The sequence below is a fragment of the Streptopelia decaocto genome (genome assembly GCF_964273445.1).
Source record: "Streptopelia decaocto genome assembly, chromosome: 3".
Classification (NCBI taxonomy): domain Eukaryota; kingdom Metazoa; phylum Chordata; class Aves; order Columbiformes; family Columbidae; genus Streptopelia; species Streptopelia decaocto.
Window position 1 is genome coordinate 58,387,405 of NC_138656.1, and position 12,935 is coordinate 58,400,339.

Sequence of the window (12,935 nt, forward strand, 5' to 3'; positions counted from 1 at the left end):
TGTGAGACTCTGAGACTCCGTGGATGGCTTCATTAAGAGCTATAGGCTCTTGGCTGGTCCCTCTGTCTGCAGAGAAAATGTAGTAGCATAAGAACTGCCCTTACAAATAATACTTTGTGCCAAAATTGTTACATGGTGCAAATTTTAATTGCAGCAACACTTAAATACTACCAGAAGAGTACACTTGTTATGACATAATGTTGAAGCAGAGCATCAGCTGCTGAGGAAAGCATGCCTTCTCAGGCTTTACAGTGGGTCAGTTTCAAGTTCATAAATAATGTATGTCTCCCAGATGAGCCACTCCATCCACTGTGGCATTAATTATGAATAGAGATCTGATAGTTTGTGTTCACATGTATTTATCAGCACAGAAAAAAGCTTCCATTTGTCACCCTGAGGCCACAGATAATGATATTCTTTGGAATTCAGATTTGCCTTGCAACTATCTCCTTAAAATTTAAAAAAAAAAAAAAAAAAATTTGGTAGCATTTCTTTGTAGCACAGTCCGAATGAACCTTACATTCTCAGTTTCATAGCTTCCCTTTGGCAGACAAGGAAACGGATTCTGGTCCCAGTGGGGTGAACTTACTTGAAGAGGGAGAAAGGGAACTGGAGGAAATTTCTCCCGAGATCCCAGTGCAACTTCATGGCTGTTTTGAGGACTGAGAATTGTAATAGTTTCCATGAGTCCAGCACTTCTTCCTCTGCCAAAGATGGGAATAGCTGATGAATGGTAGCAGACCCATCAACCTAGTTTAAGATAAGAACTTTCATGGGGGTGTAGGGACAAAGACAAGGAGCTTCTAGTTCGTAGTCCCAATATACCATCTGGTGATTTGTTCTTGGGTCATTGTTTACATTCGATATCGCAGGAAGAATGGGTCTTTAGGAGGCACTTGAAGGAGGATTGTGGTTTTGCAGCTATGTTCAGAGAGGACATTCCAGGCAGAAGAGATGGCATGGAAAGAAATGTGAAATTGCTGAAGCTGGCATTTCTGGCAGAGAAAAAGAAACAGGGAGGAGGTGGTATGCTATTGCACAAGATGGGCATGAGCAGGAAGAGACTAAGTTAGTGTTTGAAGTACAGAAAGTGTTTAACTGGTGTATTATTGGTTATGAGCAGCCTTCAGCCTCATAACTATTGTTGCTGTTTTGCTGACAACAATCGAGGACAGACCCTCAGAGACTGTTAGGTTTTCAGTATATACTCTGAGTGTTTCACCATCCTGAGGCATCAGTGGCCAAGTTAGACTTCTCATGCAGTTCAGAGACACAATAAGAAACTCTTACTGAGAAGGAAATAGTTTGAACTAGCTGGGACTGAAAGTCAGAGGAGAGGAGCCCAACTTGTGAGCTTCTAAGCACATCTCCACTATCCAACAGAGTGGTGCAGTGTTCCTGCCCCCAGGTTGCTTGTACCACATGCACCATCTGGAGGCACTGGTCAGGGTCCTAAAAGCAGCATAAGTACCATCACAGAGTGCTTTCCTTGTGCTAAGAAGCACCATGTCTTGGTAGTGGGTTGGGTGTGCTTGTGCCATGCTTTCTCTGTTGGTTGTTGCAAATGTGACTGAAGTGGCTAATAGATTAGAGTGATATTCTTGTTTCTCCAGCTTGTGCTTTGTGCTCAAGATTCTTTGCCATGAAATGTCTCTTGGGGCCAGTCTCAACCCAGTTTTCTTATCTGTGAAAAAACAGACTAAGACAGGCACTCCAGAAAGTCAATAGTCTAGTGTTAGACTGCTCCCTCAGGGGAATGGGAGGTCTGATTTCAAATCCCTGCTGTGCCTGGTTCAGACCTGTGCTCCAAAGCAGGGAGCTGAAGCTGGATTTCCTGCATCCCAGGTGAATGCTCTAAGTACAGCTCCTCTCCGTTCAGATGTTGCAGCTAGATAGTAAATGTCTCTCATAAATGTCTCTCATAAATGTCTTTGTCATGAAGTGCATTTGCTTCAAAGTACTTCAAACACACTGAACATTTAGAGCCTACATGTTAAGTAAATGGGAGAGAGAGCCCTTCGCTTGAAAGTGCCACTGTGAAACTAGGAGTGTGAGCCCTGAGCGGCTGGTGGGCAATGGTCTTACTTCAATGTCCAAGCAGTCTGCAGGTATCACAAACACTGACCCCAGTGACAGATAACATCCAAAAGAGATATTTTAGCTTGCTGGGATGTCTAAATGTCATGTGGAAAATTGGAGAGATGCCTATATACCTCTCAGACCCTGAGTTTAATTTTTTTATTTTTAGATATAAAACCCCGCTCTTATTAAAACAAGCTCTGAGGGCAGTGGGCTGGGTGAATCAGCCCTGTTTGTTGTTTTTTTCTTTTTTTTTTGTTTGATTGGTTGTTTTTTGTTTGGTTTGTTGTTGGTTTTGGTTGGTTGGTTGGTTTGATTTGTTTTTTAAACTAGAAATGCCCATTTGCAGGATAATGGAGTTAAGGTAACAAAACCTGACTTGGAGAGTGATCCTTGCTGTTGTTCATTAATTAGATTAATCTCTGATCCATAGGAAATCTGACAAAACATATGAAGTCTAAAGCACACATGAAAAAATGCCTGGAGCTTGGGGTATCAATGACATCCGTAGATGACGCTGAAACTGAGGAAGCAGGTATGTCAGAATGATTCAATTTTGTTGGAGTGGCCTCTGGAGTGTGCAAATAACTCATTGCACTTTACCACGGTGGCTGGCATGGGAAAATATATTAAGAGGATTTGGGGCATTTTTAAATTAAAATATTAATTTTAATTTAATAAACAGGAAGTGTAAAAAATAAATCTGACAGATTTGTCTGAGTTACATTTTTTATTAAGATATGTGAGGAGGAGCTAGAAATGAAAGTGTAACCTGTTGTCATTTTTCTCCTACAAGGTTCCCAGTCTTTTCAGTTTAGATGTGAGACATGGCAATGTTTAGCGAAGTTGCAAGGGGGGTAGGGTGAATTTCCTTTTTATACTTCCTTTCAGGTATAGAGTTGTGAGGTATTTTTATGAAAAAAATATTGTTTGAGACTATGAAGAATGGCTTTATGCAGCCATCCCAGATGAAGAGCGATGGCAATGGGTGTGCTGGGTGGGGAATTAATGGAAGGTGTAAGAGATGGGGTGGGCACTCACCATTTTGGCCTGCTGTGACTGTTGCAGAAAACATGGAGGACATGCAGCAAGAGGCCGAGAAGAGTAGCAACCTGGCAGGCCTGTCAGCAGAGCACCAGTTTTCTGACGCGGAGGAGTCAGATGGCGAGGATGGCGATGACAATGATGATGACGATGAAGACGAGGATGATTTCGATGATACTCAGGGAGACTTGACACCAAAAACCAGGTCAAGAAGCACCAGCCCGCAGCCTCCTCGGTTCTCCTCCCTGTCGGTGAACTCGGCTGGGGCGTCGCAGGGGGCTTCCCCTGAGGGCTCCCTTTCCGTGGGACACTCCTCCCTCATCAGTTACTTGGTCACCTTACCTAGCATTCAGGTTACTCAGCTTATAACACCGAGCGACTCCTGTGAAGACTCACAGATGACAGAATATCAGAGGTTTTTCCAGAGCAAAAGTACTGATTCAGAGCCTGATAAAGACAGGTTGGACATACCTAGCTGCATGGATGAGGATTACGTGCTTTCGTTAGACCCCACTTCATCTCCGAGGGACCTCTCACCTTCCAGTCGACAGTCGTCACCCAGCTATGATTCTTCACCCTATAGAGATAACTCACCAAAGAGGTATTTAATGCCAAAAGGGGATTTGTCACCCAGAAGGCATCTGTCACCCCGAAGAGATATTTCACCCATGAGGCACCTTTCCCCACGGAAGGAGGCTGTGCTGAGGAGAGAGTTATCGCCAAGACGAGACGTGTCACCAAGACGTCACCTGTCGCCGAGGAGACCAATGTCACCAGGAAAAGATGTGTCTGTTCGAAGAGATTTGTCTCCTAGGCGAGAGAGGAGATACATGGCCCCTGTTAGAGCGGCGTCTCCCCGGAGGGGCTTATACCATAATCCAGCGTTGTCCATGGGTCAATATTTACAGTCTGAATCTATTCCAGTGGGGCATTCAGTAAGTATGAATGAGTATTTTTCACTCCTGTTGTCAAAACCAGTGTTTTTATCTAATGTGTGCATAGTATTTTAAAAAACTTTGCAGCTTTGTAGAAAAAGAAGGCATAAGCTTTGAGCTTCAGTGGGAAGTCCTGGAATTAATGCAAGAAATTTGGAATAGATGGGGATCAAGTCAAGATGTTGATTCAGTTAGATGCTGCAGAGTAAACCTAAGGGTCAAATCTTCACTTGGTGCAAGCCTGAGTAGCTTCATAAACTTCAGCAAAATTAGGCTGCCCCTATGTTTATTTTAAAACAGCCCAGGAAGCTTACATGGCATGTGGGGCATGTTACAGCACCGTGAAACCTTTCACCTCCCAGACTGTCAGATGGGATCGAGCCCAGATCAGAGCTTAAGGCCCCAATACTGTAGTACTGTGCCCGTCGCTGACTTATTGCTTAATGCAATAAAAGCAGTAAAATAAATTGAATCTCTCAGAAAACAGGATGCCCATCAAAATCAAGATCTGTGACTGGAGTTTAAAGGATATCATTGTGTGACAGGAGCAGGCAGCTGTCTGCCCTCCTGAAAGCGCCATCACGACTGGCTGTTTCGACAGGGACACAGCCGTCTGGGTGGAAATGGAAATATGCAAAACTTGCACAGCTGCTGTCTGTGCTGTTCCCTTTTGGTAAATCAGCTCTCAGAAACTGCCGACTTGGCAGCTTTGACAGGCCCTAGCATTCACAAAACTCTCTCTTCACAAATAAATTCGGTCTTTAGAGTTAAGGAATGGCCTCACCATGTATTCTTTTATTTAATATGCTTCTCTCGCCACATTTGATGTTGCTGCTGCCCTCTCACTGCCTGCCTCGTCAGCCTATGTGTGTGGGTTGACCTGGGCAAGCTGTGACAGGCTCCCGCTGCCCCAGGGCTCCCCTCTTCACTGCCCCACGGCTCCCCTCCCCACTGCCTCACTGCCAGTCTTCTCAGCTTTTTGTGTCATCTTTGCGGTTCTTCTCTGTAAAGGAGAAGAATTGAACCTTGAGCTTATAAAATCAATGTTTCCAGAGCTTTGGAGTTTATTTCTCTATGGAGCCAGGCCGATGTGGTACCTACACCTGGGAATGGAGTGAGGGATGCAGCTGGGCAAAGGTGGAGCAGGGATGGACCGAACAGAGCTGAGGAGTCCACAGGCCTGGCAGATCCAAAAATGGCTTCCCAGCTTCTCAGGGGGATAAGGGAAAACTGCAATGTGAGTGGCCATGTGTGTAAGAGAGGGCAATGGAGGTACTTCTCCCACATCTTTGACATGGCCTTATGGCCTGGCAAGTTGCTGGGGAGAGCAGCGGAGCAGGGTGGCTGACTAGGCGGTCCTTGAGGCACGCTGAAACCCTGCTGCACACTTATAAGGGTGGTCACTGCGTAGCTGAGAGAGGACTCAAATCCAGCTGACAGTCCTACTGACAAAGTAAGGAAGCACAAAAAGAGGATAAAGAGCCACCAGTTTAACAGTCATGATGTCTTACTATCAAATGCTAGGGACAATATGAGATGCTACAGCTGACATTGTGCAGGGAGCCCAGGCTCCTAATGTCCTGCATGAGATGCTTCCACTGCCATCCTGTAGTAGAGATTTTGGATATGTGATGATGCCAGCAAAAGGGTATGTAACAGTCATCCTCGGCCATCTGACATTCTTGCTGTAATGTTTGCCTTGTGTGTTATGCAGACCTTCCAGCAGGGCGTTTAGCACATTATAAGGATTCTTTTAGCACCCTTCGCTCCTTCTTTTGGAAAGTCCACCATGCCAGATGGGCTTTTAACACTTACTGTGGTTTTGAGGTAGGATCAGGCATGTGGCAGTGAAAATCCCAATGTAAAATATCAGTGGTCCTACAGAAAGCACTGATAACTCAGTGCCATGTTGAGTGTTTTGGGAGAGAAACCCAGACCTCAGTACCGTCACTGAAACCTGAATACAGGCATCACTGGAAGTGGAGCCCAGGCAAATTTAAATGAGGAAATGACAAGTGAGGATGATTGCCTATCTCAACAGGTGACTGCAAGGAAGAAAAGATGGATTCCTCACTCTTGATGCCTTTCTGCAAGACTTACTTTAGCCAAACAGTAGTTGAATTTAGGTGAAACACAAGTTATTATACTCAATGTGTGGGAAGACAAATAACACCTGATCTTGCTATAAATGAAAGCTGTCAGAGAAGAAAAAGAATAAAGGCTGGTTTTCACTTTCAGAGAAGTGAAATCCAGCAAATCAGAACATGATTAGCAACTGCATCAGTGGTGCAGATGCCAGCTTACAATCCTGCTTCCTCTTTCAGAGCTGCATTGGGTTCCCAGTCCTTGCAGGACTAAGAGTGGTTTTGTGCTTCTGGTGCCTGCAGTTCCCAGAAGCAGCCAGTTTTCTGTCTTCTCCACTGACACAAATCTATTTGATCTATTCTCTTTGGACAGTGCTGGTCTAGTTCCCCTTCATGTTGCTTCCCCTTGAATGTTCAAGCACTTTGGTGGTCCTGTGCAAAGAGCTCGTAAAGTGCTCTGGCATTGAAAGCACCACATAGAAAGCAATTGAAATTATTTCTTTAGGAAGTGGAAATGAGTATGGGGAAAGTAACTTTTTTTTGTAGATTGTACAGATTTTGTAGATTGGCAGTTAATCACAGGATATGGTCTTGCAATAGGATACTCTGTTCAAAGTAGCCTAAGGCTCAGGTTGATGCTGGTGTACATTTGGCTTTGACAAGTTAGATGTCCATCTTTAAATTTAAAGGCAGATTCCCATCACTCTCTAAATATATTCAGGATGTTCTCTTCTGTCAATGCCAAAGGTTTCTGTCCTTTCTGAGGAGGCTGGTGCCATTATTGAACGGCTCTGGTTCTTCTCCCCATTTATGCCAGTCCTGAGAGAAAAAGGAAAGATGGGAAGGCTGCTTTTGTGCATCCCAAGTGCATCCCTGTTAGCATTTTAGTTTAGATCATGCATATGTATCTGATGTCACATTCATTGTGCTTTGACTCACATTGTAGAGCAGTCTTGGAGTAAGTGACCTGGATTGTTTTCAGATGAAATTAAGCTGGAAAGTGTGCTCCAGGAGTGTTGCAGGTGCACTTAAACTGCAAGTGGGCATTCAAGTGAGTGAGAAGAGACCACATAACTTCAGTCCAAAGCAACCTTCCCCTCCAAACCCACAACACTTGTGTTGTGAACATGGGATCCAGCACCAGCTGTTTTGCTCTGTTCCTATTTGTTCCCACTCCTACTGCACCCTTCCATTTCCCAGTGTGGACCAGAGCTTTTGCCTCTTCTTCCAGTCCCAGGGCTAGACAAGATGAGATTGTGAACGTATCTTGCTGTGAGCAGTACAAACTTGTCCCTACCAACCGTTCTACCTTCCAGGAGGTAGTGGATTTTGCTTGCTTTGCTGTTTTGTTGCACCTCTCATTCATTTTGAAGTCTGAAACCTGCCTCAGGATATTCAGAAGGGCCGAAGGGAGTTAGGCACCTCTCTGTCCACTTGAAAGTTGATAGGACTTAAGGTCCTTTTATCATCCAAGACTTACGGATATTAAATCCCTCCCCAAGCACTCAGTATTTTATCATCTTGAGTGAAATGCATTCTTGTACAGAGACCTAGCATAAAACTTCTGAAATCCAGGTAAACTGTACCTGGGTCCATTGGTATATGTGGGCTGCTATGGTGCATTCTCAGTAGGACTGCAAATGGAGCTGATCTTGAAGCTGAAGTCCACACAGATTTATAGCGACTTTATTAAGCATCATGTCTTTTAGCAAGCACATTGAAAATATGCTTTGTTTCTGAATTTCACAATAGAGTTCAACATTTTCTGGTTTTTAATTTTAAAAAGCTTCAAGTACATTGTGATCAAAGAGATTGTTTTCCACCTGCCATCTTTTTGCAAGCTGTGGCCTGAGGCTGCTGGGAGGATGTCTATGAAAGGTGCTTGGCTTTGAAATGCGATCTTTCTCTTAATCCTCCACAGCCGGTTTTTAGTGATGTACCAGATACAGGGTAAACCCCATCTTGCCCCTGAGGCATTCTGGGGGATCTGTGAAACTGGATATGGCTTTCCTCAGAGGTGTGATGTAGCAGTTTAGCTTCATGACCAGGTCAGGAAGTTTAGTGAAGCTCTTACAGATTATTGTTACTTGGAAATTATATGTCATCTGGATGTAGAGGGAAATATGCTAAACTGCAACAAATGAGAATTAATAGGAAACAAACTGGATACCCATCACCTGACAAAGAGAGGAGCTCATCTCATTGCGCTGGCAGCAACCCATTCTGACTGCACCCCAAAAAAGATACCGTGACTTTCTGCGCTGTGCACAGTGATGAGATCCAGTACTCTCCCTGTCAACAAAATAAAGTCTTTGGTTTTACAGGATGTTTGTTAAAAGAAGAGAGCTCTTCTAATATTCAGTCTTTGCCCATGAATATGTATATATGTATCTGCTTGTAGATATGAAAGTACTAGATATTGGTAAAGGAAATAAAAGCAGCGTAAGAGTTATGAAGAGTTATTAATGCCTATAGCAATTTATGTTGATCATTTCCAAACTCATCTGCCAGAGCTAGAGAAAGATAATCCGATATGTGCTCAGCGAAGGCTTGGAAGGCTTCCAGTGGACATGCACACACTGTCACTGCCTATGTAAAAATTACGCAGATGAGACATATATTGGATGATACTGCTGATCTTGAAGCACATAGCAGTTTCTATCATGTCAGCCACCTCTGTCCAACAAGGACAGACTGTTGTTCTATTCCCTTTTGAAACTGTGGCAAGGTACAGTGTGAACCTAGTGTCTTTCTCAGTTAGAGATTTGTGATTAGTTTGTCCTTTTTTTTGGTTGCTTTTGCTCTGTTTCCCTTAGCCCAAGTTCACATCAGATGCAATAGTGATAAATGTCATGGCTTAGGAAACAGACAAGAGGACAGTATGACTGAGAAACGAGTTGACAGACCAAAGATGGGAAAAAAAAGGGGGCAAGCAGCTGTGCAGAGGTGAAGTTAGTGATAGGAAGGACTGACAGTGTAGGTGAACTATGTCTTGTGGCTTGGCAACTGCAGTTTATTCTGTAAATTCTTACCCGTTCAGCAGTATAACATGCTGTCACTGTGCTTTCTTATGGCAGTTTCTCTTTTATGAGACTCAAGCATCTCACTTTCTGAATAGGAAAATTCCCAACATAGATTAGTCTCTGAATAATAACATCTCTTTGAGTCTGATGATTATGGGTCACCCTTCCTGTCTCAATTTTGATTTATATTAAACAGGACAAAGCATCTGAGCACAGTGAGATTAAGCTCCTGGGCAGCACAGAAACTGATTCTTTAATTGCCCCCTAAACCATTTCCCTGGGATGGGATCAAGAGGTTGCTTAAAGCCTTGAGAGCTAGGATTTCCCAGCAGTGAAGTGCGGCCACTTCAACGTGTTGGCATTTAGCAGTGCAGTCCTCGGGCTGCCACACCAAGGCTGTGGTAGCAGTACAGCTCTGGGGCAATTGCTAGGTGTTTGGTAAATTTGCAGAGCAGAGATGAACATTTTTGTTCATTTGATATCCTCTGGGAGTCCCTGAGAGCTGTGTGGCCAAATCCCACGCACAATTATGAAAATGTCATCCTGTACTTCTGTCATCGTTATTCCTCTGGTCAGCAATAAATGATACTTAATCATCAGACAGAAAACAAATTTTAAAAGTTAAGAATGAAAACCAGAGAAATCCAAAAGCCCAGGGCATATTTAATAGTGAGTGGAGATGGAGCTATTAATTCTTCCAAGGCACGAACTAATGGGAAGGCACTGAAAATGTCAATATTGTGAGATTGTTTTTTATTAGCCATTACAAAATCCCTCATTATTCTCAATCCTGTTATGAGGGGGTGAGTCTCCCTGCGACAGAATCATCACTTTCACTCACAGTTAATCCCTGTGCTTTTGTTATTATTTATTGTTTACACTACAGATAGGCCAGAGTGGTGGTCTATTGTCTTAATGACTATAAAAACTTGGGTCTTAATTATACAAAGACACTTGACATTTCATGGAAATAATACCCATCCCCTTTCATCAAGGATTGGGTAAGGTTCACAGTGGAGGGTAGGAGGAACAAGTGCCTTCTCTGGGGCTCCAGAGCAGGATCTTTCATCAGGCAAAAAATACATACATGCAGTCAGATTTTCCAATACTGCCAAGCAGTGGTGGCGAGCAGGGAGAGTTCAGATGTGTATTTCTCTGCAATAAAGTCTTGATACCCAGTGTGGACTGCCAGTACCAGCACAGTTTGCCAAAAGAGAGGATAAGATGAATCTCCTGGCCAAATTTCTCCTGGTGATGAAACTCTATCTACCCCAAATTCTCTCCATAGTTTCAGTTGAATATAATACTCTTCACTTCCTGACCCAAATTGCTGCATTGTGTTACTGAACACTCTTAACTAGCTGCTGCCTTGCACCTCAGAGGCGTAAGCCCTGTAGGGCTGAGCTAAGCAAAACCTCCTATGTTGTTTGGATAAGCAATTAGTGGAGTTTTCCAAATGCTTTGGGATCCATCTGGATGAAAGGTGCTGCGTGAATGGGAAGTTGTGTTTGACAGGAAAGCAGATAGGTGGTTTGGCAGCTGGACAAGAATTTTGCTAGTAGCAGTGCTGATTTTTCTTTTGTGTTTTTTTTTTTTGTCTGGTTACAGAGAAGGGGCTTGTCTCAGGGGCCTTACTTCAATGTATATGGAGAAAAAGGAGGTATGGAGCACCGTGGGTCTAGCCCGTTCCCCGAAGGTCCGAGTGACTACATCTTCAGTCATCTTCCACTACACTCCCAGCAGCAGATCCGAGCACCCATCCCCATGATGCCTATTGGGGGTATCCAGATGGTCCATTCAGTACCGGCAGCCCTTTCAGGTTTATGTCCTCCGTCCGCTCTGGCCTTGCAGAGGGAGGGCTCTGAGGAGAAGCAAAGAGGAACTGTGGAAATCCTTACAAAAGAATCATATAGTGTTTCTAAGCACCATGAGAAACGTAGCTCTCCACACAGCATGCACCCTGCCGCTCCCTCCAGCGTGCCGTCCTCCCCGTTGCTGTTGCTGACGCAGAGCACGTCGGAGGACAGTGTTGTAGCTACCGAGAGGGAGCAGGAGGAGAACATACAGACTTGTACAAAAGCCATAGCCTCTCTGCGAATCGCCACAGAAGAAGCCGCTCTGCATGGGGCGGAGCAGCTGCAGAGGCCTTCTGAGCCTCACCAGAAACCTTTAGAAAGTGCACATTTTAGCATTAAACACTTTAGTGGATCTGAGGCGGGCCAGAGCTGTGCCTCAGCCACCCATCCTGACTTGCACGGTGGTGAACAGGACAGTTTTGGTACATCACAAACTGCATTAGCTCATTCCACCTTTTACACCAAGAGCTTTGTGGACGTCCGGCAGTTGGGCTTTCACAGCAGGAGCGACCCCCCATCAAGCACACAGGAAAGAAAAGATCCGTCATCTGAGAAGAGCAAGCCACATTGATCTGAGATGCATGGAGACTTTCACCTATACATTTATCCCACTTATTTTTTTTTGTATTCTAGAGATAGGAGAAGTATTCAACTTTACAGCATGCCTGTTCTAAGTTACAGTAGTTTGCTATTATATATACTTTTGTTATATCAAAAGAATTAGATAAAATAACAAGTCATCATGAGCCTGACCAAATCTAAATTTGAAATTCTTATTGGGTCTGGTACTTTTAAATTGTACAGATGTTTGTGCCTTTTCTTTACTTTGCTTATATTCTTATAAGCATTTTTTTAGCAGTAATTTGTACATATTTTAGAATTTGTGTATCTGCTTTGTAATAAATGTAATTTCTTTCCTTTTTTGGACACTTGGATCTAAATGATGTAAAGCAAAACAGCATCAATATATGTGAGGTTGCACTAAAACATATTTTTATATGATTAAAACTGAACAGCTTTTATGTACAGCTCTGATTCTGTAATACTAATATTTATTTACTTTGTTTCATAAATTGTAAATTTTTTTCTTAATGTTGTGGATTGCTTTTCTATGTGAAGCATGGGATTTACTGTTGCGTAATTAGAACAAAATGTATATTGTAAAACAAGATATTTAAACTAGAGTATCTTATCTTATTCTGCACTTATGCATTAGTAAAAAAAAAAAAAAGGTAAAGGATGTATCAGTCAGTTCTTAACTCTTGTAATTTTTTTTGGTCTCGTTTGCCGGATTGACTATAACTTAAGTGCTGATTGTGATTTTAAACTGATAGTGCCGTAAAGCATTAAAGTAAAACAATGTGCTATTGTGAGTTTTTTCAAAGCTTTATAAAACAGTTATAAATATATTAAAAGTATTTGGTCTTACGTGAACATGTTGATCTAGATACTCCTTTACAAAGCTATGGGAAAACATTCCACCCCAGGTAAATACGTGCAAGTGCACGGCTGGTGCATCGGTGCAGCCCCCCGGGCAGGCGCGGAGTGCGGCGCTGCCGGGCGGGGCGGGGACACCGCGGGCGGCCCGGGGCCGGAGCTGGAGCCCGGCTGGAGGGCGACCCGCTCCCTGACCCGGCAGCGGCCGCTCGGGGCTGGGCAAGCAGTGCCCCCCGAGAGTGCTCGCGAAGGGCTGACCGCCGGGCCCAGGTGTCAAGCGGAGGTGCCCCGGAGTGTCAGAGAGGGGTTTGGAAGGGGGGAAATAAAAGGCGTTTCCTTGCCCTTGAACAACACGGCTGGGCGCTCCCCGCTGCGGTGCCCGGGTCAGCGTCAGGAGAGGACCCGTCCCGTCCCATCCCGCCCCGCCCCGTCCCGTCCCGTCCCGTCCCGTCCCGTCTCGTCCGGTCCGGCGGCCGG

At 44.2% G+C, this 12,935-nt stretch overlaps 1 protein-coding gene across 4 annotated transcripts in view; it reads left to right on the plus strand.

Annotated features, from left to right (window-relative positions):
* HIVEP2 (HIVEP zinc finger 2) overlaps positions 1-12,455 on the plus strand; it is a 105,501-nt gene extending 93,046 nt beyond the window's left edge. For all 4 annotated transcript variants that reach the window (XM_082048930.1, XM_082048928.1, XM_082048929.1 and 1 more), the window contains 3 exons: positions 2,513-2,614; positions 3,148-4,058; positions 10,774-12,455. In XM_082048930.1, the coding sequence (XP_081905056.1) occupies positions 2,513-2,614; positions 3,148-4,058; positions 10,774-11,592 (1,832 nt within the window). In that variant the 3' untranslated portion in view covers positions 11,593-12,455. The remainder of the gene's footprint in view (positions 1-2,512; positions 2,615-3,147; positions 4,059-10,773) is intronic.
* The last annotated feature ends 480 nt before the right edge of the window (positions 12,456-12,935 follow it).